The sequence below is a fragment of the Nylanderia fulva genome, unplaced genomic scaffold, assembly GCF_048542155.1.
Source record: "Nylanderia fulva isolate GAGA-0341 unplaced genomic scaffold, ASM4854215v1 Scaffold9, whole genome shotgun sequence".
Lineage (NCBI taxonomy): Eukaryota > Metazoa > Arthropoda > Insecta > Hymenoptera > Formicidae > Nylanderia > Nylanderia fulva.
In genome coordinates, this window is record NW_028191026.1 from 4,025,686 (window position 1) to 4,053,646 (window position 27,961).

The 27,961-nt window shown below is 33.8% G+C and overlaps 1 protein-coding gene across 5 annotated transcripts in view; it reads right to left on the bottom strand.

Annotated features, from left to right (window-relative positions):
• The window catches only part of LOC114929917 (neural-cadherin), a 219,585-nt gene that overhangs the window by 139,335 nt on the left and 52,289 nt on the right, over positions 1–27,961 (bottom strand). For 4 of the 5 annotated variants that reach the window (XM_085489615.1, XM_085489612.1, XM_085489614.1 and 1 more), the window contains 7 exons: positions 27,444–27,690; positions 26,197–26,416; positions 25,361–25,637; positions 23,163–23,758; positions 21,986–22,132; positions 20,554–20,745; positions 13,080–13,270 (listed from right to left, as the gene is read on the bottom strand). In XM_085489615.1, the coding sequence (XP_085345741.1) occupies positions 13,080–13,270; positions 20,554–20,745; positions 21,986–22,132; positions 23,163–23,758; positions 25,361–25,637; positions 26,197–26,416; positions 27,444–27,690 (1,870 nt within the window). Of the gene's footprint in view, positions 1–13,079; positions 13,271–14,810; positions 15,002–20,553; positions 20,746–21,985; positions 22,133–23,162; positions 23,759–25,360; positions 25,638–26,196; positions 26,417–27,443; positions 27,691–27,961 lie in introns of all 5 variants that reach the window. The other variant, XM_085489613.1, reaches the window with a different exon arrangement.

Consider the following 27,961-nt stretch of genomic DNA (forward strand, 5'->3'; position numbering starts at 1 on the left):
AAATAAATTTTGAAAAGATATCGTCATGCCATGTGTCGTATACGCGCCATCGTATACGTACACAGTTAAAGAGAAAGAGAAATTACTAAATAGATAGATAGATAGAGAGAGAGAGAGACAAGTATAAATAGGGTTTTTTTTCTGTTTTTTAAACGCCCGATCGTCTTTATAGAATAAAGAGTCTTTCGCTGGGGCGTGTCAACACATCTAATAATATAAGATAAAACGACGATTTCTCTCGTAGAATAGAGAGTTTACAACAACAAAATCTCACTGATCTCTACACAATAACGCTCATCATCCGCGTGGTTATCCTTGCTCGAAACCGATATAATTTCACGGATCTCCGAGCAGAATATGCATTATATGGAAAAATGAGTTAATCCGTGAAATAAAAGAATGAAAAAAAAAGAAAAGGATTTATGTACATTTTTGCGCATGATAATCAGCAACATGAAACAACTCCGCATTTCAAATTTAATTTACGAAAAAACTACTGCTCACAATATATGGGTCGACTCATTTTTCCATAACACCATTTTTTCCTTTATATACAGACGCGGGAGAAAACTATAATTTCAACATATAATGAACACATCGACCTACAGCAATTTGCTACGCGAATCGCAAATTATACATGGATGACACGTATTGAAATTATATCGATTGACATGTGACAGTGATCAGTGGAGTGATTTCTACCTAAAATGCGTCATATATTTTTTTTTCTTTTTCGCTTCCCGTCGTCGCCCGCGTTCCTTCTTTTTCCCTTCCGTTTCTCTATTTGGTGCGCTTAATTAACACACATTTGCGCGTGTACATACAAAATCGTATACGTGTATAATAATATATATATATATATATATATATATATATTTATATTATTATATTTTGCATATAACACACTCACACAGAACGATAGCTCTTGCCGAAGAGCGGCCATAATCTTAAAGTTCACGCAGTCAAAAGATATTTATACGTATATATCTGCTGCTCTCTAGCTACATTCATCCCATTTGCTCGCGTGAGCTAATTATACTATCCCCAACTTTGTTAATTCAATAGTAAAAGTGTTACGTTTCCATTGTATGTGCCGTGTTAGAACGCGCGAGTCTTACTCGGGAAGCTTCGCGATTGAATTATTAGTCGATCAGACTGTTATTTGTTAATGTCTTTATTGTCTGTTAATGCAGTTTGCATGTTTCGACATGATAACTTTATTCCAAGTTTGCTTAACTGACGAATCTGATTATTAGAATTTATATATTTTAAAGATATGCAAGAATATAAAACTGTATATATTTTGAAGCATGATTGCTTATTATGATAATATCCAAGGAAATGGGCTATCAGTTAAATGTGTAAGTCGATAATGCAAGTAGTTCACTCGTAAAATTCGTAAAATTCCTTCTTGGCGATTTAAATTGCTACGGCAATTCTATTACCGTGAGTTTAAAATGTTAAAACCAATATATTCGTTGGAAAAAGACATAAGAAAGATCTTTGCAGAATTGCTCGATGGAATAAGAAATTAGCGTTATTATCTGGAAAAGGTATTTTACATTTCTTTCCCTAAAATTTATTAATCCAATTTGCGATAACTGGAAAATATACTGGTATAATGAGATACGAAAGCGATGCAGAAAAGAACAAAATTGGAAATATTAACATTAATCATGATATAAAATTGATTAATATTGATATAGTTTAGGAAATAGTTTAATTAATAATTAGCACGTATATAATTATTGAAAAATATAGACACATTAAAATTTTCATTTAAATAATTTATCATTATACTCAAATATTATTGCTTACTTGAATATTACGCATACAAACACATGTACACCGTGTGTATTTTTTTATATTTGTTAAACAAATCTCCCAACAGCTTATTTTATATGAAATTATTAATTAACAAAATCAATTAGTACATATAAATATTTACGTCATTAAATATTTTATTATATATATGTATGTATTATATTTTCAAATTTAATGAATTATTAAAATTATTTCTATAAGTCTATAACACAAAGTCTACAATTTATCTCGCGACTAAGTACCGGATAAAAGATGCAGGGTAAACTTCTGTCTAGGAAATTTCGCTCGAGCGATTATCGCGCTTTGGATCAATAATAGTTACGTAAAATTCATTAACTGCAATTTGTCTTTATTTACTAATTTGCGATTTGTGAAATGCTCTATTTGAGATTAATTATTTCAATTGCGCATTATCGCTTGGGTCTCTAATTCGATTTAAATAAATTAAATTAATTATCTTCTCGAAAATGCACAAATGTATTCCACATAAATGATTACATTAAATAGAATTATACAACCAGAATTGTTAATATATAATATATATATATTTTGAATTTATATAATTAAAATTCTTGATTTTTAATCTTTCAAATTGAAGTTTGACGTTAGGGAATTTTTCTAAACGTAAAATGAAATACATTATCTTAATCTTGAAATAAATTTGACAAAAATGTTTAAATCAATTTTTTAGCTTATGTATTTGTTTTTACGAAAACAAAATAATTTTTGTTTTAAGCAAATTAGATTGGATCTCTCTTAATTAATCCTTCCCTCTTAAGATTCATAACAGTCTGATTCAGTATAATTATTCGCATATGTGTCTGAGCTCAGCTCATTAATCGAACGTATCTCACGATTGTATTACATGCTCGATTATTACGTGTTCGATCGTATGTTGTCTATGCACGCGCACATTGTGTGTATTGCGTGTATATATAGGTGTGTGTGTATGTGTCTAGTATGTGTGTGATGCGTGCGTTTCCTTGTCCCATGCGTACGAATAACGCACCGCGTATACGCAGCTGTCATGTCATCCGTTAGACGTCCACGAAATGTCCATTGATACGGAAGGATTCCGCTGTCTCTTGAGAGGAATCCCTCTCTGATTCAGATACGCGACCGAAATTGACAGCACCATTTGTCAACTCAAACACGGACACGGAGTCGTGACATCTCCGTACGATGTTCCGAAATCGCCAACCGTAATTTTAATCATTGATTATCATCAAAATGTCTTCTTGCGGATCAGGCTGAAGTTTATTTGCCTTTAAATAAAATGTTTGAGTACTCTAATCATTTTTAAATTATGAAAACAAAAGTGGAAGAATTTTTTAATTTGTCGAAATATGAATAAACGTTTTAAGCTCATTTTTAAACTTAAATAAAGAAATGTTGTCTTGTTTTATTATTTAATTTATGAAATTTAACTATCTTTTGAGATATTTATATATCAGATTTTAATAACTTAGGAAGAATTCTTGCAAAATCTTGTTCTTGGAAGAAACATTGATTTTAAATTCATAAAATGATTATATAGTATTAAAATTACGGTTAGTTTTGGGAACATTTTGCATAAGATTTTAAGAAGAGGGAATGAGATGGAAACAAAAAAAAAATAAATTTTTAGGCGACTTTTTCTAGATGTTCCTTCGGCAAAAAAAATTTTTTTTTTTGTAATTCGAGAATAATTGAAAAATTACATTAAATTACCTTTTTCTGAAATAGCTTTATTTCTGAAAACTAATGGACCTTTCATTAAATTTATGTTAAGAAAGTTATTTTATGTTTAAAAAATAAAATTCATTCCGATTATGTCTTTGTATTGAGCGCGTTATATAATGGCTGCTTATCAAAGTTAACTCTCAGACTGCCTCTTTTATTACGTGCAAATTACGGACGGTATCAAAGTGCCAATATAAATGACACTTACGAAATTATTACTTTTTGTTGGAAGAATATTGCAAATATAATATCAAAAGATACTAAAATAAGAAATAAATGTTTGACAAAGTAAAAGCTTGAACACGAGTAAAAATAAAATGTCTATTAATTTTTGTTGCATATTATTACATATTAATTAAAAAATATATTTTTGTTGAACATACTAATAATATATTGTGCTATTAATAAATATTTTATTTAACATCTTTCAATCACAATCTCGGTAAGTTTTTTTATAACACAAATTTGAGAGTCTGATCTTAAAAATCATAAATAATGCGATTTAGTAATCGTAAAATAATACTAATACATTTGATAACGCGATTTATTTTTGTCATTTGCATTTTCTTAAAAAAAAATGTTTTTCTCCGACATATTTAAACATAATATATAATTTCCACAATCCAAATAAAATTATGTAGATAAAGCAACCCCACAAAAATTGAATTAAACGTATCGTTAAACATTTTCACCGATGCAGATATAAATACCGGATCTCGAGTTAAATGTAGCAAACATCTCCAGCCATTGTATATCATGCTTAATGAGATCTGTGAAAGATTCAATCCCCAGACATCGTTCTGCGTTAGCGAAACGAGCTCGTTTGTGAATACGCAAAGATCTGTTAAGTGCTCGTGTTTCGCCCGGAGCTCAATCATTTAGGTCGCGCCGTATTACATTTTGAATCCGTCGCCATGTTAAGTTTGCTCGAAGACCAAGATATTGCGAGAGACGTGCACTATCTCTCCTGTCCTCGTCGCTTAACTTGGAATGGAAAGTGAGTTTCAGCATTAAAATATCATTTCCCACGGATATATTCTTAAAACGTCGTCCGGAGATCTTAAGTCACGTCCGTCCCGGAAGTGAGAGACTGTCTCTTCCGAACGCGATCCAAAACGAATTTAAATTCGGATTTACTAGAAATTACATTAAACCGCAAAAAGATTATGTTTGAAAAATGTTGCAGAAATATTCCCGCGAATATACGTTTTACGACCAATTTTATTTAAATAGGCGAGAGTATCACCGAATTGCGGAAAATGCCACTTTTATGTACGGATGGAAGGATTTTCCTATGAAAAATGCTGGCATCCTTTTACCAGAGATGGCAAAACTGGCATGGTACGACGTATTTTATGTTTAATCCCGATAGCATTCTTTTTTTCTTATATCAACCATATTTTTCCGGTCTAACATAAAATCCATGTGATACTATCTATTTCGTTACGAAAGTAACAGCCAGCGGGATTTTAATTCATGAATCATATTTATTTGAACATGTTTTATGTTATAGGTATGTTAACGTTGAAACGATACAAATATAATTCCATTATAAATTAATTATTATGATTATATTTCCCTTACAAATGAAAATTTCAATATTCGTAACTTCCTGTTTATAATTTCTAATATCGTAATTCTTAATTTATTACACAATTTATTGAGAAGAATATTATATAAAATATTAAAATTTTATTAATATATAATTTTATCTTTGATTTTTTATTATTAAATTTATTAATGTGTAATATTTTATTATTAATATATAATTTGGCAATATTATAAAAAATAATTTATATAAAATATTGAAATTTTATCATAGGACAAGTATTTTTAATGAAACAATAATAAACGTTGTCAAAAACTGGTACATTACATAATCGATATATTTTCGACTAAAAAAGTTCTCTTTTAATATTTTTTAAACAAATTTATTTCCGCTCGCGCATCTATTCAAGCACATTCACGGCAACCTTTTTCCGGATCCGCGAAACAGATAAAATAGATATCAAAGACGCAAATACTATGAGTGATTCATTTACTATCGCCACCCATAAACGCGCGATACATTTTTTACATTTTTTTCACGTTTGTCGTGCAAAAATCTACGGAATCGCCAAAAGCGACCGGCAGCGGTGACGAGGAATAACGCGATGTATTGGACAAATGGATGGTAATATTGACACACGCGGACACGTTTTTGACCATTAAAAATCGCAAAGGATACTTTGTCGCAGTTTAACAGAATATGAAAAAAAAATGGCAATTCAGTGATGCGGTATGCGATGTGCGCATCACGTTTTCATACGCACGCAACTCGACAGTCTGATCAATATTGAATTCCAAAATACATTTTCAGCGGAACTTAAGTGCTGATGTGAATGTTCAATTTAACACGCACGATTACAAAATAGCGCAATATATATATATATATATATATATATATATATATATACGCCTAAATACTTGTGATTTTTGCTGCAATCATTTCATTTATCTCTCTACTTATAATATATAGTATATTATATATAGTATAATATATAGTATAATATATAGTATAATATAATATATAGTATAATATATAATATATATATATATATATATATATTTATTTATAAATATTATTATTATGAATTACTTTAAAGTTTTAGCTTGTTCGATTGCAAGTTGAGTTTTTATTGTGTAATCATTTCAGACGATAAAATAAACAACTATGAAAAAGTTATTTTAAATAGACCAACAAAATCTTATATTTCAATTCCAAGACATCTGTATTTAGTTAAAAATGTAATAAAAAATTGTATTCTATTACATATTGATATATTTAATATCAATATTAAAAAGATGATAGTCTACGATTAAATTTTCTCCGAGATAAAATCGATTGCAGTATTGTCAATTTGTTATTAAAAAGAAAAAAGAGGAGTATCCGGGGACACACTGTATATGTATAATACCAAATAAATAACGGTTTATGCTGTGAGACTGAGCTGCTATATTAGGTATTCCATAGCGAAATAATTTCAAAACATAATTTTTGCAATATCGAAGCTGTCTCGCAACACTCATTTAAAATTCGTTTAAAATGCGGAATATATAGTGTAGATTAATATCTGCAAAATATCGAAGAGCAGCTTTGAAACGCGATTAATGTCTCGTGATATGAAAACGGTGTACAAACTCAATCAAATTTCAAGCCATCGAACACAAAAGGCTCTAACAATGCCATCATTTATTACGTTTATCATCTTTGGAAAATTGCATCTACCAGTGCCATTATTTTGATTATAGATAGCACACATATTAGCATTTCGCTTTTCGATTGTGCGCTAATTAAGAGCATTAACTTAGTTATAATTAATATTTTTCAATATAAGCATTTAAAGATAAAATTATCAATTTATTAAAAGACAACCGATTTTTATATAATAATAGCTTTGCGAGATTAATATAGAAAAAAGTATCTTCAAAAATAACATAAACATATATTGTTTCGCGTTTCTAAAATCTATATCGATACGTGTGAACATGCAGGTGCCCAGACTCTCCGAAATTCTTTTCGATTTTTATTCATCCAATTTTCTCTTGCAATTTTCACATTTTGCACTTTCAGTAGTTTTCGACATTTCTTATGAAACAAAATTCGCGGAAATTGAACGGAACAAAAAAAATGCCTCGTTGCTTTAAAAAAAGAATTACGTTCATTTACCCCATATTGGTCCGTTCGCAAAATTACTCGATGCTAAATGTCTGCTCATCCAAAAGCTCGCAATATTAATATCGATCGGTCGTTCGAATATAAAACCTCATTTATTTTCTCCTCCACGAAATTTAATTCGTTTATTAATCGCTATCGAGCCACGTATGAAATAAACTCCACGTCACCGTGTGCGACTTTTCGCTGATTAATTCCGATTGCTCGTTAGTGGTGCCATCGGAACCGAATGTTAATTTCGGAGAAATTTTCACGTTGCTGTCAGAATAATGACGCGACCCGTGCTCGTGACGAATGCGGCTTTGACGTTACGGCGATTTTAATTGCTCGTTATACGTGGACCTCTGACGGACAATATTCTTGCGTTCGCCTCGAGCGATTTATACCGTATCACGCGAGTGTGACAGTGTTGGTTAGTATATAGTACAGGAATTAGTATATAGTATAGCTCATAAGCGTGACCCTTAAAAGTCCGAAGGTTTGCGTGTGAGAGTGAGTATGTGAATGTGTGCACGTTACGTGTATACACGTACAAACTACGTCAAGTATGTGGACAAGAAGCGAGCTTGTAAAAGACTGTCGCACAGTCGCGTGTAGTCGAAAGTTATGGTATAGAAAGGGCAAAGTTTAGAGAATGTAGATCTTATATTATATATCCCCACTCGGTGCATAACCGCTCCTGAACCCTTGGTGCGCGGTGAGACGATGCAAATTGTGTCCGTATATATGCGTGTCCTGTATGTGTGATTATGAGTGTACACGTGAGCATATCGTTCATCAGTCCCAATACAATTTTATCGACAAATTTTTCACGTATATATAAAACAATCTTTATTAAGAAAAATAATCCTGAAATACTTGACTCATGATTTGACTATTTTCAAAGAAAATAATTTTTTATGACAATAAAATTGTATTAGAAAATTTCACCCTTCTGTCAATGAATGGATAGCCCGATTTTCAAAGCAACAATCAATTTTAAGAATGTATGGGAATTTTTCTCTACTCAAAATAAAATTGAAAAAAACTTTTATATTTAGAAATCTCTCCTAAAATATAACGGAAAAGAATATTTACTGCCCAGCTGTTATAAAAAAAATTGTCGCAGTTTATATGTGTCAAAGACATGCGGTTGACATCCGGGTATATCGATGAATGGGCGAAAAATTATACATTGACAGAAGGGTTAATTTCAGGTGTCAGCTCACTCGCCAGAAGGATGTAGAATCGTTTTTGTCTCGTGTGAATCCATAATATCCTTCTCTTTCCCTGTATGAAGAGAAAACGATAAAGAGAAAGAGATCCTCGCTAATCGATACCTGAACATTTCGCCGGTCAATTGTAGCAAATGCTTTTGCTCGCTCAATTTTAATTGCAAAGATAAAGATATATAAATCACACACTACACTATACTGTCCGACGTATACGAGATACGGTGATTCCAGCAATTAAAAAATATGCTCTAACTATATCATCAACTCAACAAATCTAAATCGTCTGCTCGACTTGCTGTCGAGCGGCGCAATAAAAAAATGAAAAAGAAAAAAATTGTCGCCGACAAAATGACACTACGAGAACACACTACGCTCTCGGAGAAAAAAAACGGAGAAAAAAATCAGAAGAACGTGATTGCACACGTTAAAACCTAACGCAAGAGAAGCAATTGACGAAACATGCCCAAAAATTAATTACGGCATTCATGGAACGTAATGTCGATGAAGGTTAAATGCGTGTCCTGGCGATTAACCAAGATTTTGTGAATCGTGACGATTTACAAAAAAAAAATTGATAACAACCAAACAGTGAGTGTCGAAACGAATATGTATGTACATACTTATATGACATACTTATATATATGTTGCGACTTGTCTCAAGTCAGGCATTATCGGAAATTATAATTGCTCGAGATTGCATTTGCGGCCACAACTACTTGACTGACTCGCGACTCCGATCACCGATGATTAGAGTGACAAGACGTCCCAGGCAGGAACGCATATACAGCAACGAAAAAACGAGACCAAAGTAAATTTTGAAAAAAGCCAATCCGATGCGTGAAAACGGAGTAACTCAAAAACGAAAGAAGACACGCATGATTGAGTACAAAATTATGAAACAAAATTATGAAGAAAAAAAACGAGAGACAATGGTTGGTCAAATCAATAATATATATGTATATATAAACATATATATATATATATATATGTAGTTTCTCAGGGGGAAGCAATCTATTCGTATAAAACATGCCCAAAAATATGTTTACGGCACACACAACAAATGTATGAAAAGATAGATAGGTAGATAGATAGAGAGAAAATTCTGCGTCTAAATCCGTCACGCAAAGTTTTCGTCAAATTAGCTGGCAATGACTTTGTAGTATATGATAACGCTTTAGAGTCGCAGCACAAGAAACAAACACGTGACTTAAAATACTCATTGCTCGTTAACACGCTGCGTGGCACGAATTGATGTTAATGCGTTTCTTGCTGGGCCGCGAATTCCCGACGAGAGAGAAAGAGAGAGAGAGAGAGAATATCGGCCGATGATGTCAAAGTATGTATGTATGTATATGTTCGCGTGTATATATATATATATCTATATATTCAATTACATCCCTGCGTGTCGAGACTCGTGTGCGTGGTCGCGACGTTGATGAGGAAAGTTGGCGGAAAATGGCGAACTAACGCCGAATAATGAAACGTTTTGCTGCATCCCTTTCCGACTGCCATTAAACCAACGTCCTAACGAGTAAACTCATCGGAATTAATCCTTCGAAACTGTCACTAACGTTACTAGCGTTGGTTTTGCTGGAATTCGTGTCATCTGTCGGAAAATCCTCCGAAATTTTATTTCATTATATACATATATATATTTAATGTAATTTAATAATATTTAATTTAATATTTAATAATATTTACTGTATTCAGACTGAGAAATTAACGTGACATAAAAGTTTTTGTGTAACAGATGTGTAGGTGTACAAAAAATATCTAGTTAATTGCATTTTATCGCATTTTAAAGCAATTAAGATTTTTTAAAATTATTAAATAAAATAAAAATTTATATTTTGCACTAAAATTATTAATATAATTAAGAAATTAAACTGTACATAATATTTGATTTTTTACATGAAAAGAGAAACGAAAAGAGACAAATATAATTTTTTATCATTCGTTCTCCAAAAAAAAAATGTTGAGGCAAAAGTTACTCAATTTGTAGCGCGCTGGATATTTCCGTTAAAGTACCCGTAAAAAATCAAATTGGCGCGTGTTCAGACCAGATAAGCACCGGGAATATTTGTATGGCGCGACACACGGAAAGAATTCGTTCGAAAATGTACAGCGAAATTACAATAAAATGCGCATACCATCTTGTAACGACAGTAGCGTGACGATGGCACCTGGCACTTTTCGCGCGTACGTGTACGTATGTAATTAGCCAATTCGTTTTCGCCGGAAGTCTGCGAGACTACCCGTTAAAAGCGATATGTCAAGCGCAAACTACCCATTACTAACATTTTTTTTTTCGACGCGGCTTTCGCTACGTTTTTGCTACAAAAAGACACATCGGTCGGCTCGATTTTTTCCTCTCTTTCCCGCCAACCAGCACGACTCGTTTGCAATATTTTTTTCAAGTTATATTTTTATTCGAAAAGTCGGACTAAAAGATGGCGGAAAATATCTTTGCGAAAAAATAAAAAAATAATACGAAGCTGTATTACATTTCGAAAATTGATCGTCATAGTTGTAATATTTTAGATGATTAAATTAATACGTATTTTTGATTGTACAATATTTAATTATACTAATCAGCTTTCGATCGAGCATCTCTTTTCCATAAACCACCGCGACTCGTTCGCAATATTTTCTTTAAGTTAAATTTCTATTCGAAAAGTCAGATTAAAAGATGGCGGAAAATATTTTTTCAATCTTTGTGAAAAAAAAAAAAAAAATAATACGAAGCTGTATTACATTTCAAAAATTAATCGTCAAAATTGTAATATTTTAGATAATTAAATTAATACGTATTTTTGATCGTACAATAATTAATTATATTAATTAGCTTTCGATTGATTATCTCGACAATACGATACGATACAAAATTTCCATATCCGTTCTTTACGTTTCGCGCAAATTAATAGTAATTCTCAGAGTAACAATGAACCGGGCGAATTAATATTTAATGCAATAATAGCTAGAAGCTCTACCTGTGTCGATTATCAGGAGCAACAATGGGACACGCTCTTTGTTCGGAAAATTGCACTCTAGTGATAAATACGCGCGTCGAGACAGACAGGCTCCTCTTCTCCAGTAATGTTTCTTATATATACATATATATCCTTGCAAATTACAAGTCACGATCTCTGAGTAAAAAGCAGGGTCTTTGATCGCGTTATTTATTCAATTTAAGTGCATAGGAGGAAGAAACGCCTTCTCGTTACCTTGTGACGGAGAGGAATTAAATCTTGCCACGAAATCGATTAAAGCTCCACCGCGAGATGAATGAAAATGGTTTCGTATCTGCTTGTGTCGAGAGATGCAACAAAACGTTTCGAGAACGTAATCGGCTCGGTGGGAAACCGATACACAACCGCATCATTTGCTGCACGCTAAGTCGAAAAAAATGAAGCGCTAACGAGACCGATACCGCGATCGCAAATAGCTATTCGCGTCATAGAAAAGAGAGGGTACACAGCGTCTAAAAATGTGTGTGTGTGTATGTGTTTGGGTAAATACGATATGCATTTATATATATTTTTATTTATATACAGAATGTTTCATTTTAATTAATATATAGTCGATATATCTCTGAAACTATGGCTGTAACGAGAAAATATTTCATACAAAAGGTAAAAGGTTTCAAAAGGCAGAAAAAAGTTAATAATCTGGAATTTTAATTAAACTTCTTTTAAATAAAACCATCCTAATTTTTTTAAATAAATCAATTTTTCTTGCAGTATTCCGCATAAAGTTATGAGGATAGAATGGTTAAAAAGTGAATAGTTAACGAGATATTTAATTTGACATAATTTTATATAAAATATCTCGTAAAATATTCATTTTTATTATACTCTTATCTCAATAGTTTTATGCACAAAATAATGGAAGAAAACAATCGATAAAAATCCTATAATTGTTTTTTAAGAAAATGTATGTAATTTGCCAACTACATATTTAAAAAAAAAATAATTATATATTTCATATATGTTCGAATGAATATGAACGTAATTTGAAGCAATGGTTCCTACATGAAATTTCGCGGGGAAAGTTTAGAATTAATAAATGCATTTTAATAACAATATTAATACAATGAAGCATTTTAATTATTGAATGTTATTGCTCTATATCTGCGATAAAATGACTTAACTTCTACTTTAATATTTGTTCCCATTTGAAGCTTATATTTCTTTATTCGTTAACTCTTAAAAAAAAATAGTTCGTGCTGCTTTAATTTTCTTTATATTAAATTCACGTTCGAGAATCATATCGCTCTAATAAAATACGATCTTAGAACTTCCGGTATATTTTTCACGTACCCTCTCCTCCTCTCACTATATACTCCGACATCCGACATTACGTTTCTCGCGATTCACAACTCCCTGTATACACAATTATATTTCTACGATATATGCGAGCGAGCGAGCGAGTATATATGCTTGTGTGCGTGTATATATTATGTGTGTTTGTACGTGTCGAGATGCGTGTAATGTGGATTCGTACACAATATCAATTAACGTGCACAAGAACAATACTGCCACGAGATTTGCGTGCAGGGCGGGTTCGTGCAGAGAGCCGCACGGAGCATTGACAGTGTGACAGACCTGGCTTTAATAGACACAACTCTAGCCCCGACGGCCATGTTCTCTTTAATGTAGATCGGGCCGTACACTACGTAGTCCCATACGGGCGGATTATTTGCACGGTCCACAACGTCAATCTGTACCTCCACCGTTCGCGACAAGGGTGGGTAGCCCCTGTCTTTGGCCATCGCTTCCAGCTTGTACGTCTCGCGCTATGCGGCCAGACCGCGTGTATATAACAAACGGGAACAAAAAAACAACGGCGTTAGTGTCAAGGCGCCAAAGCTCGTGGGCAAAAGGTGGTTGACATATGGTCGTTGCTCTTCGTCCGATGGTTTTTTTTTCGTTTCTCTCTTTATTATTATTTTTTTTTTGAGAGAAGAAAGGAAGAAGAGCCGGACGTGTTCTCTTTCTTCTTTGCGTTCCCCCAAGTTTTGGCGAACACCGCCCGGTCTCTCTCGGGTCTCGAACCTTCGCCTGGAACGCGCGTCATCGTGCGTGCACTTCCTCGTGCCTCGCCGATACGACTTCGGCTATACAAAGGTATTACAGCGATAAGAGACGAATGCGCACGAATGCGTGTATTAGTGTAGCTCGTACGCAGGCCGGAAGCTGAATGAGATCTGGATGGACGATCGACGACACCCCACGGACACCTGCATTCTGCGCAATTCATTACGCAAAAAAATGGCACGCACCAGGATCTCTCTCGCTACATCCTCGCCTAATTATTGTATTACATTTATATTAGCACGCTAGAGAGAAAGAGAGAAAGAGAGAGAGAGAGAGAGAGGCGCCAGTAGGAAATCCCGCTTTGCCTTCCCGCGTTCGCATAATTATTATTATGTCCGCTACGGTTTGTGGCGCGGCGATCGCTGTGTCTGTCGAATCTTTGAAGACGCACGGTTCCTTCTGTCGCTCTTCTCCTTACCGAAAAAAAAGCGAGAGCCTGTTCAATTTTCAAATGGAACAAGTTTTCTTGTTTGATAATTTTTTTTTCCTCGGAAAAAATTATATTTATGCAAATTATTCCATTAGAGAACTATATCTCGTTATTTTACCTACTCCAGTTGAAAATCGAAAAGCTCGATTATATTTCCGAAATGATTGACTGCCCGATCGAACACTCGCTGCCTCCAAATATCGTCTAAGAGCGATCGCCGCGGCTCGCTACAGTATATGTTAGGAAGAGATAGTGGTATAGTAGTAATAGTAACAGAAGTTGTTGTAGTAGGAGAAGGAGTGTCCGCCAATCAGCGATTTACCGCGCCGCGCTTAACCATAAGTGCTTCCGCAACCAGAAATTAAAAAAGAAAGAAAATTATGTGTGTCTTGTGTTTCTGTGTGTGTCTAACGAGATAATTAAATAGACATAAGGAAAGGTATCTATGAAATGGTTAATTAAGGAGAAAATAGAGAAATTAGAACTTGAACTCGTAAAGTAAATTCGAAAGGGAGAATCGCGAAGGCGATTTTATAGAATATAAAAATATCCTAACAGCACACATATCCAAAAAAATGTTTAGAGGACATCTAGTGGATGTCCTTTGGATGTCTTTTGGATATGTTGTGCTGTTGGGGTAATTGAGGTGAAACTGAAGTAGAGAAAGGAAGGGAACGAAAGAAAATTTGAAAAAAAATCAAATCATAAACCGCGATCAACAGTAGTGATACCGGACAGGAGGGACAGCACTACATGGCACGGCACGGCATGTCACGTGTCTTGTCTCGGTCATGTCGTGGCATACAAACCTGGCTTTCACCGACGTCACTATAGTACCCACTGTGACATTTTCTTTGATGTGAATGGGGCCGTATACATTCGCATCCCACACAGGTGGTTTATTGTTTCTGTCTACGACGTCTAACTCAACGTCCACGTCTGCGGACAAGACTGGCATCCCTCTGTCGGAGGCCCGTACTCGCAGGCGATAGCTGTCACGCTAGTGGCAAAACATTGGGCCGTCAACTTACAGAACACTTTTTTTCGGGAGTTGGCGGTTTTTTTGTGATTTTTTTCGTCACTTTTTATACTTTTTTCTTTTTTTTTTTTTTTCTTTTTTTCGTTTCCGATTTCGTCTTTTTTCTGTTGGAAGTTTTACTTGGAATAGAGCTAAGGCGTCACTCGGCGTCGAGCACGTCCACACGAGATAGTACTCGATGGTCTTTCTGCTTTTTTTTTTATTCCGCGAGCAAGATTGAAAACGGAAGAAGAAGAAGAAGAAGAAGAAGAGAGAAAGACAAACAAGATAGAGAGAAAAAGATAGAAAGAAAAAAGACGGAGAGAAAGGACCGTGCAGTCTCGTAGGTATCTCGATGGATTCCATTGCGTGTTATTTCGGTGATAAATTCGCCGTCTTCCTAACGGATGAGAATTTTATATATATTTTCTCCTAATAATTTTCTTCTTCAAATTCAAATCATAAAGTGCATCGCTTATAACAAGATATTTATGCAATGAACTCAAACATGCCATGAGGTGAATAGTTTCATGAGTAGTTTCGTGAGTATAATTGCAACATACACGTGACGTAGCATGATGACGATGATGATGCTGATAATGATGATGGTGATGATGGTGATAATAATGATGAGGGTACTACATCGCCGATTTCTGTTGATTAACATAAAGCAATAATAATATATCGATACGCAAATATGTGCAATCTGTAATCAGTTTCAATAAATAATCAAATGAGTAGATTGCAAATAATCGTAAGCAAGTGTAGACGATGTAGTTGTGACGCTATACTTACCTGTGGGATGCACAGGCCTGCATATTTGAGCTCATTGCTAATTATATTGTTAATTGATTGACATTAGCAGACAAATAATTGTTTGTCTGTGCGATACATATTTGATTTTGCATCAAAGATACTTCGATAATTCCATAACACCGTTTTTAATAATATATCCTTAGAATTGAGATTTTAAAGAAAAGTGGAAAAGTGCATATAGGTACACAAAAATTGCATTGAATGCTACAAGTAATGATTGCATGGATCAAATGCGTATTCTTGCTCATCCGAGATAACACGAAAGCGGAAAATATACTAGATATTCTAGAATTGTTTTTTTTATTTTTATAAATATTTTTATCTTTTGTTGCTACTAATATTTCTTTTTGTTTGTATCATAAATGTTTTATCAATTTTTAATACATTTTATTTTTCTATTCTAAATTTTCTCTGCGCACACAATAAAGTTTTCATTTAATTTGCAAATATTATTTTTTCCCTGGAGTATTTTAAATTCTTATTTACATGTAGAGAGATCCAAAAGTATCTATATTTAAAATTTAACTTTATAATTTATTCTAAAATATCTAGTATAATAAAATAGCGGATGAATAGTAATTAGAAATAAACAGAATTATAGTAAAAATATTTATATTTTAAAAAATATAATTGTATATATCTACATAACTAAAAAAAAACTGATACAATTAATTTCAATTATATAAGATTGACTAAATTTTTAAAAATTTTGAAATCTTAATTTTGTAAATTTAAAAATTGTCGAGATTCTATTCATCCGCTTACAAGGTTAACATCGTAATTTTTAGAAAGAACACATTGCATTATATTAACCATTTGGAAATCAAGTTCATGATCGGCATTTCTTTTCCAAATGAATGCTTTAGAAATATTTGCCTATAATTGAGATCTTGCTATCTCATAACATTAATAATGAGATCTATCGGCTTCCTGGAACATTAAAAATAATTATTGAAGCTGTTCCAGAATTTTGTATAACATTTAATCCGACGGACGTTAACTAAATCACTTTGTGATTTTACTAAGAAATGTGATTTACATAGAAAAAAGAGATATGAAATATAATACAAAATACTAAATTAATATAAATACTAAATTAAATATGATGTGATCATGAGCTTTCAGTAGTCAGTTTATGTTCAGTTCACCTTATTAAATAATTGATAATATAAATCAATAAATTCTTATTTCTATTTATCATTCAAAAATTAAATTTAAATAAATTTATTCAAGTTTTCCATCTCTTAAACACATTAAGAGCTACTTTAACCAAACTCTGATTAATTTAATCGACGATTAAACTTAATCTTCGTCTCTTTTTAGACGCGTTCTTAAAAAGGGACAAAGATATAGTTTAATCATCGATTAAGTTAATCAGAATTTGGTTAAAGTGGCCCTCTAAGTATTAACTTTTTCGTTTAATCACCTAAAAGAATCTTTTACAAATTTGATAAATTCGGAGAGATTTAAGCTTTTTAGTGACAGCCATTATTTACGATATTTATTTGTCAAACGTCCGTCGGATATCCAGCATCGCGAGAAAGACAAATTGATAGGTCACCGGTGGTGTAGGATACCAGGCATCGAAATAGCATCCTTCACCTACGGATACGTACGAGACCAGGACAAAAGAGCGAAAATAGCGCGGTAGCACACGTGTGTATGTACATAAAAATATAACGCGCGTGATAGGAAACAAAACTTTTGAACGAAAACATTTGAAGAGATTGACGATAGAGAGAAAGATTTACAGAAAAATTGAGCGACAAGAAGAGAAAGATAGCAGAGAAAGAGAGAGAGAGAGAGAGAGAGAGAGAGAGTGACGTCTCCGAGTGACAACAATAACAACAGAGGCAAAAAATCATCGAAACGATATAATGTTGAATATAATCGAACGGAAAGGCGCTCTAGTATTTGCAACGAATATTATACTTTTCTTTTGGCGTAGGTAACAATGCTGTCACATCATAATGTGTCTCGATGCAAGATGTGAAACACAAGAATATAGATCCTACTTACTGGAAAACAGCCCTTTTTTTTTTTTGTTCATCATCAAATCCGAAGAAAGTAAATGGTGCAATAAACACAAACATAAACAATAAGAAGTTGAAATTAGTTCCTTTACGAAATCAATCAATGCAGGCATTTGCATGCAAGCGAGAATGCGATAAAGAGGCATTAGGAGAAAGGATTGGGAAAAGGAAGGAAAAGAGATGGAGAATAGAGAGACAGAGAGAGAGAGAAAAGAGAGAGAGAGAGAGAAAGAGAGAGTGAAAGGTTTGTTGATGAGGATGGATGTGAAGGTTTCGAAGAAGGGAAAAGGGCGGGCAGAGGGTTGTTACATGGGGGATGTTGAACTCTGGGGATGGGAGAAAAAAAACTATGACGACCCCTCGTCTGATTCGTTCTCGTTTTTTTTTAACGACACTCAAAAACCGATGGACGTTATTTTCTGAATCGTCGTGATAGTGATAGTTATATAATCCGCACGTTTGGTTTTTTTCCGACTTTTATTTCACTTTCATTCGCTTTCTTCCCGTTTCGTCACGACAGTGGTATGCCGCCCCAATCACAGAAGAAAAAATGTCACACCACGGACAGTTCTCTTATGATCTATACATATGTATATGTATATATACATTACTAAAGCGCTCTCGATCAAAAAATACTTTTCGTATTCTTTCCTTTTCTTTGTCAGTCATGTCGTGGTATACCGGGAGAGTGGGATGAAAATCGGGAAACGTCAGAAAGATTGAAAAAAAAAAAAATATATATATATATATATATAAGGAAAAGAAAAGATAAAAATTAAAAATTAGAAAGATGTAGAAGAAATTATAACATAGAAGTAATTTAAAAAGGCATAATAGGAAATAAAGAGTAGAGGAACTTAGGCTTTGTTTTTCACGTACAAATTGATTAACGAACAAAATATAGATAGATAGAGAAACTAATTAGGAAAGTAATCAACGCAGCAAAATCAGTAAATCGATAATCAGCAGGCACATATTTTCCAAATTAATTATCAACATAACAGGAAAATACAAAATGCAACATACGAAAAGTATATACATTTTTATATAAAGAAACAAACGGAAATAATAAATAAAAGATAAGAAAAGAGGGAGATACAGATAGAGTAAGAGAAAAAGAGAGAGAGAGAGAAAGACAGGGTAAGGACGGATGTAGGAGCGAGAGCGAGATCCGTTCCTGTAAAGGAATCAAAAACATATCATTCATATAAAATATGCAAGCATTGTCAAAAATTGTTTATGTCTGATGCACCACAAAATGCGTAGAGGTTGAAGTACACCGTACGTGGGGCTCAAAAAATGTCGTTCCCACCTGCTCCTGGAAGTTCAAAAAACATCACTTCCCTTTTGAAAAACATTCACAATTAATAATGTTAGTTGATTAATTAAAGATCATATTAGTTTGCTCCGAACGTTTCCATTTCTTTTTTTTTTTTGTCACATCTCTTATCTCATCATCATCGTTTTTTTTTATCACCGTCTTTCCTTTCCATTCTTTCCCGTTTTTCTCCAACGCGTATAATACGTACAAAAAAAATGAATTATACATTCTTTTCTTTTCGGGAAAAGTATGAAAAGTACACACGTTTCTTTTTCGAGTTCGACCGGCACGTTTGGGCCGATTGAAAATCATGATTGGTGTCGCGATACAAAACGCGGAAAACGCGACAAAACGAACAACGGAAATTGAATTTGAAAAGAGAACAAGAAGGACGGAAAAGAAAAGATGTACAACGCGCATGTTTCATTTTTGTTCTTTCGACCGCTTACGATTCGTTTACGTATAACTCGAGGACCGATTCTCGACGAAAATTGAATGAAAAAACTGGACAAGAGGTATCAAAGCTTCGTTTGGAATCTTTTTAAAAGGTACTCGCGCCGCGAGTATGTTCTCAATAGAGAGAATGAGAGAGACAGAGAGAGAGTGTTTTGTTGCAAAAATAGCCCGAACGGTCGATCGATTCAGGTACATGAAGCGTTTGAGGAAATCAGGCAGTAGCTAAGTATTTACCATAGTGAACACATTGTGCATATCAATGGGAATTAAAAAGTTCTATACATGTGCCGTAAAAAGGAAACTCATTTCGTTGCATATTAGTGATGAGAGAAATAATTGCCGACCAAAACGTATATTAGTACAAGTTTATCCGCTTAGCAACAAAACGGATTCGTGTTAAATATAATAACGTAAGTCAACGCAAACGTATACAATATATCGGCAGAAGGTGTACACTCAAGTTTTGTATTTATACGATATATCATATATGTACGTATATATATATATATAAATAGATATAGTATATACTACGTATATAGCCTACGCATTCTCCTGGGACACGCGTACACTTATTCAGGACGAGCCTATATCACATTCGCGATTTTCATTCAATAATATATCATATAATCGATCACGAAATATCAATGATACGCAGATTATTCTCGCGCGAAATATCACAATTTTTAATTACCGAGGTAACATTTTTTTTTTTTTTTTGAAGTAATTATCGTGTGTATTATCGTAAAGAGACGTCAAGAGAGCATAAGAAGCTGGCACAAAAGCCGCAAAGAAAAATTGCAAGCCTCGCCCACGAAAAAAGTGGGAGTGTTCCAGGAAAACGATGCTGTTTTACTGCTAAAGAGAGACGATATGTAAGATATTAGCGATATTATTATAGAGATACTTACGTCTAGGGGCTTCTTTAATACGATCCAACCAGATTCTGGTTGGATCTCAAAGTATTCCAGATTCTGCTCGTTGTTGGGCGAACTCAGCGAGTACACGATCGCACCATTATTGTCAGCATCCTCGTCGGATGCCGACACTCTCAATATATTTGTTCCGATGCTCGCATCCTGCTTTACATTTTCTACATATCTCTGCAAAACGAAAACAAAAGTTTTCAATCTGCTCGGAGTATTCCGACGCGCTGATTTTACGTTTAAATATATTTTATAAAATATATCCAGATAGAAAATAATATGTAATTACGTAATTATATGGGATTTATTTATAATATATATATATATATATATATATATATATATATATATAATTAATAATATTAGTCAATCTCTCTCCTATATAAATTACGTAATTATCTTTTAATTATTAACTTTCAAAGTTTTATTTGAATAGAAGTGTTGGGAAAATTTTTAAATTTCTTATATTTATTAAACTCGTCTGTATATAAGTCAAACTTTTCTCAAACATTCACAAATGAAAACTTAAAAACGAGGGATTATACTCTCAAAGTTTGACACAAATACCTTGCAAAACACGCTACATATGTTGTAACATAACTATTTTAAAATAGAAAAGTGAACCGAGTCCATAATTTATGAGATGCACTTTAGATATGATATCATGCCGCGGACTTTACAAATTATGGACTTGTGTTATACTTGTTTCGCTGCAGAAAATCTTGTATGTACGAGGTGTCCTATTTTTGAAAATATGCTTAAATATATAAAAAGCATGACGTTTTACAAAAGTTTTTAACAAAAATTGCTTGATTTTAAAGCGGAAATAAATTAATAATCCTGAATTTTAACATATTTTTTTTTTTTTAAGTATATAATTTGTAACTAACAGCTACACATTTTTCTTTACAATAATTGATTCCTCTCATTATTTTATGCAAAAAAATATTGCGGTAAGCTCGTCGGAAAATAACTTTTCTTGTCGAATATATTTCGAGAAATCAATATAAAAAAATTAAAACGATTCTATTTAAGAAAACTAAATTAATTTCGAAAAATGATATATAAATTAAAATTCAAAAAATTATTGAAATACGTTTGAACACTTTTGTATGAAATATTTTCTCGTTAAGTTACAGTTACAGTTTCAGACATATTCGACTACACGAATTAAAATGGGACATCCTGCATATACGTATTAAATCGATAAACGACAATGTATGCATGTATCTTGATCGAGTTAGCAGCGAAACTAGCCCAAAGTTACATCGCTCTTTCGAATTATATGCATCGAGAAACATCGCTGGTGGTTTCGCCAGCGCACGATCTTACTTCCGGACATCTGCTCGCGAATTTCTATCCCGAATGGGGTTCTTCCCTAAACATTTGCCTTCGAGTTCTGGTTGAGTGTACCCACCTGTCGGTCGAATAGCGGCGGGTTGTCGTTCACGTCCGTTATTTCGACGGTAAATGAGCAAACACCTTCTAACGAAGGTTCGCCCTGATCCGTCGCCTTAACAGTGACGGACACAAATTTCCCATCATCGCCTTCACGATCAAAAACCTGAAAATATCATATTTTTAAGTACGAATGAAACGAAAAATATTGTCTCTTTAATCAAAAAAAGTTATATAGAATATCTCAATTTTTGTCTCTAATATATAATATATATAGAATAATATATGTAGGACAGTGATATTATATGTACATAATTGAAGCAACAAAATTAAGCAATTCTCACAAAAATGATTTCAAAATTTTATATATACAATCAGTAATAAATAAAATGTATAGCAATTTTTTTTTATTAATTAATGTAGCGAAGTAAATATAAAAAAGCGAGAACTAAGTAAAAACACGTACTGACATAAAATGAACATATAGCGTTGATATCTTATTGTTAAAGATCTTTATGGATTCGCAACACGAGCAATAATTAAAGTGTTAAGTACCTCGCGTGTTTATCGTTCGGTCTGATAGATGGCAAAGTAACACGGTAAAAATGAAAATTAATGATTGTTAGATACTTGTTAATATATTCAAAGAATAATTAATATTTTCCATATATTACATGCGAGAGTTTCATTTATATTAAAGTTATTCTTTTAAAGCCGATCTCGTTGAAATGTTCCCGTTTCATATAATCGACGCAACATTTATGTACTTTATTAAAAACTTTAAACAAAAAGGTCAAATTTAAAAATTTGCATGATATAAACTTTCATTTATGCATTTTGTCAAAAATATAAAAATATAAAAATTTATTTTCTCTCTTAAAAATATAATAAAAAATAAAATATATACGGAGAGAATTTTCTCTTAGAATTTACCCTGAAAATCATGGACAATATGGTATTGGAAGAATTTTATAAGAATTTCTCTGATTAATATTTATCACAATAAAAAAATATTAATATGTACAAAGTAAATTTTGCTATGTACATAGTAAAATTCGTCGAACATATTTTCTATTTCATTGTGGTAGATATTAACGAAAGAAATTCTGAAAATTCTTCCAATACCATATTGTCCACGATTACCATGATTTTGAGACTAAATTCTACGAGAAAATGCTCTCTGTTTATCGATATACCTTGTTGGTCAAGACTTGACCGGTCTCCTCGTCAACGGTAAACTTGGTGCCCTTTTGATTGGGCTGCTGCACGATCGAGTACTTGACTTGGCCGTTGACACCCTTGTCCTCGTCGGTAGCCTGTACCTTGATGACGGTGCTGCCGTTGGGCGCGCCCTCTTCGACCTTCGGATAATACATCCCGCAATCCTTGAACACCGGCTTGTTGTCGTTGACGTCTGTTATAAAGACGACGACTACCGCGGTGCTGGTGTGGATGGTTTGATCCCCGTTTGGGCAGCACGCGCCGTCGTCCAAGGCGGTGACGTTTAGCTCGTACTTGTCGCGATCCAAGGATATCTCCTTGCCGTGAAGACGAATCACTCCCGTAATCTCCTCGATCACGAACTGTCCCGACGTCGTGTTGCCGCCGACGAAGCGGAATCGCACGTTATCGCCGTCCTTGTCCGACGCCACGACAGTGGTCACCAGAGTGTTCGGCCCGGCGTTCTCGTCGACGTTAGGCGTGTAAACTTGCTGGGAGAATTTCGGCTCCTCGTCGTTTTTATTCTTCGTGTAGATCCGCACCGTCGCCGTTCCCGTTTTCGACGGTTCTCCTGGAAGATCGAAACCCTTTAGTCGATAATATTATTGAGTAGACTTATTAGTGTGAAGCTGGCTTCTGATAATTCAATTCATCAGAAATTTGGGTTTATTTTCAAGTTCCAGAGCTCTTGGTAGTTTAAACAAATAGTTATGGCCATTGAAGCAACGAAAGTGCCTTAGGACAAACTGAGACGTCAATTTCATGCAGCATCTCACTTTGGCCTTCGGTATTTTTCTTGTAAATAGTTATCTTTAATTCTAGCTTACGTATTTATATTGTGTATGTTATAATGTGAAATGAAATATAAAATAAATATAATTTTTAATATACTCAATTTAAAAAAATTGCGCATATTAATTTGAAATAATCATTATTGTACATTATTAGGCGTTTCTCTATATTATATACATAATTTGATTTCTTCTTGTACATATTTGTATTGTGTATGTGATAATGTGAAATAAGGTATAAAATAAATATAATTTTTTTTTAATATACTCAGTTTTAAAAAAGATGCGCATATTAATTTGAAATAATCATTATTGTAAAATACATAATTTGAATATTTTGTTTTCAGATCCATGTGCTGTGCACTACAACTTTGCTATTGCATCAACATCGGTGAGTGAGAAATTATTGATTTTATTTTACATTTTCATGTCCAGGTAATGGAAGTAAATTATATTTTGCTCTCTAAAAGAACAACAATAATAATGCGTGGTTTTTCTACAAAACATAACCACGTGATATAAGTCGCGTCCATCGCAGTATCGATTCGAACATTATGAGAATCGCGCTGTCATAATTTAAATTATTGAATTTCGGGATGTATGTGACAGGAATGCGTGTCGAGCGAGGTATTTTTTACAAACGTCAAACCTCGGGCGAGGTCGACGTGCGCACATGAACGCGCAATAAATAAAAGCGCTCACATGCCGCTTCGGCTGCTTTATTTCCAATTAAGCCGCGACTTGTTTTGGAAATCGTCCCGCATTGGAGCCGTATATATGCAAATAACATAAATTCGAGTCGCTACGCCGGATGCGAGCCTTGATATCCGCTCGGCGACACGCAAGACGAGGATTTGGAGCTCGTTTGAAAACCAAATCGGTGAGATTTAGCCGCCCGGAGCTGATCCTCGGCTTGCTGACAGAATAAGGGGACTTCAATCTTCGCGTTTTCTACGTCGCCAAATCTCCGAGTCGCGTTTAGGAAACATTCTTTTTCAGCGAGAAACGTCGTCGAAAGTGATCGATCGACGTTTGATCAAAACAAATTGGAAACCGGATTCGATCAATTACAAGTATACGGAAAAAAAGAGTCAGCTACCACAGCTAAATTTTGACAGCTAATATTTTTCAGCTATAACATTCTCCGTTAAACTGTGGCTAAAAATATTTGTTATCATAGCTTATTAAATTTAAGTATGATAACTATTGTAAGGTCAGGTTGTAATATATATATGGACAGCTAATATTTAGCTATGGTAGCTAATTCTTTTTTTCCATGATAGATAGGTTACATCAGGAGAGCTTCTTATATACGCACAGAAATATGCATATATTTTAATTAATTAAATTCGTAAAATTTATTATATCTCTTCGTTACTTACCCTTATCCTTAGCGGTGACGATGAATTCGTAATAAGCATTATTGTTATCCGCATCGAGCTGTTTATTATTAACGATAATGCCATTCGAGTCCACGCTGAAATGATCGTCGGACACTAAATATTCTATTTCCGCGTTTGCCCCCGAATCAGCGTCGGTTGCTTTGACTTTCAGTATATTTGTCCCCAGCGGAATATCCTCGTCGACATTGTGAGCTTGATAATCCGGCAATTCGAATTTGGGTGCGTTATCGTTCACATCGGACACTCGGATCGTTAGCTAAAAAGTTGAACAATCGGGCATTAATACGAGCAAGACGCGTTGCTCGAAACATTTAAATATATAGCTTTCTCTTGTTACTTTTTTTAATTCACAAAATTAATTGTGGAAAATGAAAAAGTACAATAGGCTCGAATTATAAATATCATAGAAGAATTGAAAAATTATTTTAATTTGAATATGATACGATAATTGTATAAACGAGAGAAAAGATACTTTAATGAGTTTTTCAGAATTCATTTCAAACTATAGTTTATTCTCTCTTCTCCCCATTGCGTTATAATTGATATCTAGCTTATTATAAAAAAGAGAATATTCTATTTTATGAAACAAATTTAATAAAAATTAATAATTAATTTTAAAAATACGTGGAAAATTCTTAAAACAAGAAACCAATTTTTTTTTTTCAATGTAATTCTAAAAATGAATAACTTGCACTCGAGGAAAAATGAAACAATAGCACGCACGTATACGAGAGATACGAGGGTAGAAGGAGAAATGTCACTTTTATCGCGGTAGCAACAATAACAAAGTTCGAGGGAGACATAAATCCACTTACCTCGACGGATGTCGAGAAACCGCCGGAGTCCTCCGTCGCCGTCACTATCAAGGAATAAATGTGAGGCTGTCGTAGATCCTCAAAATCCAGTTCCTTCGCAAGTTTCACGATACCCGAAGTCGGCCCGATGTTGAATGTACCCGCAGCTCCTTGACCTTGAGCTTTCAGCGTATAACGTATCTCCCGATCGGCGAACGACTTGGCTTTCACGGATATTATGCTAAAAAGTTTCAATACGTGACATTTCTACTACGAGAGCATCCTCGCGAACGACGCGCAAAAATAATTGCAAAAGGCGCGAAAAGATGCGCGATATAAATAAGGAACAGGTCTGTCAAATAAGTCTTGAATGTGTGTCGTCGCAAAGGTAACTCGGTCGAATTCAGATTGAAGTTGGAAAAGTCAACGAGGGCCTTTCGAAGACAAACAATTTCGAAAGTAAACTCGATTCTCGAGTCGACCAGTTACGATAATCAAACGCAAACGGGGTCTTGTACTAACAAATAATATCGGAGAGCAAATAAAAGAAAGTAAGCCAGTCGGAACGTGAAAAAATCATCGCGTAAAAGCCAATGAACTCGCAACGTTCATCCGTTTGAATCTCGCCAATATTTAATTTCAAAAAAGGATATACAAATAAATCTTACAACGTTACTCTAATAATCTTAAATTTCTTGATACTTTCGTATTTATATTGGCATTTTTTATACAAATAAATTGCAAAAAATATAATTTACGATCCAACATAATTATGAAAAATCTAGATTTCTTTTCTATTCATTTTTTACAATAAATAGCGATAGTTTAAGATTAAAACCGCGATCCACTATCCCACACAAAAATATTGAAAAATATTAATTTTTTTTTTTTTTTATTTTTAACAATTTATTTATAATTACACGGAGAGAATTTTCTCTTAGAATTTACCCTGAAAATTATGGTAATCGTGGACAATATGGTATTAAAAGAATTGTATAAGAGTTCCGATTAATATTTACCACAATAAAAAATATTAATAGGTACATAATTGTGCTAGATATTAATATTTTTATCGTGGTAAATATTAATCAGAAAAACTCATAAAATTCTTCCATGATTTTCATGGTAAATTCTAAGAGAAAATTCTCTCTGTGTATAAAAAATGATTGATCAATTACGTCTCGAGATGGGAATTCAGACCTGTTTCCTCGAAACACATATGATACTCGAGGAATAGAATGATTGGATAAATTGACTTGCGAACTAACTCGGAGTCTTTCTTCTGGTTTTCCGGTATCTCGGCCTCGTACGCCGTCATATAGAACTGCGGTGCGCGTTTTCCACCGACGATCGATAGTCTCTCCTCAGGAGTCGACTGGAAACGCCTCTCGTCGATACGGCCGTTCTGATCCTCAGCTTTCACGTAAAGGACATACTCCATATCCAGCTGGAAGAGGTCAGTGCCACGAGTACGTACGACCCCCGATCTCTCGTCGACCTCAAAGCGGCCACCAGCTGCGTGTGCATAACAGATAATTCATTAATTAATTAATTGATCAGGGCGGCCGTTATCTTCGCGATAATCTTGCCAGTGAAGATTCCGCTCAACATTAATTGCACGACAGTTTCCGCGATTCTCGCATTTAAATTACTAAAAAAATGAAATAATATAGAAAAATTACCCTTCCATATTTATATAATGTTGAAAGATTAAATTGAACTGGTTGCTTAATTTACGCATATATATGAATTATACAAACGTAGATTTCTACCCAAAATCTGAATG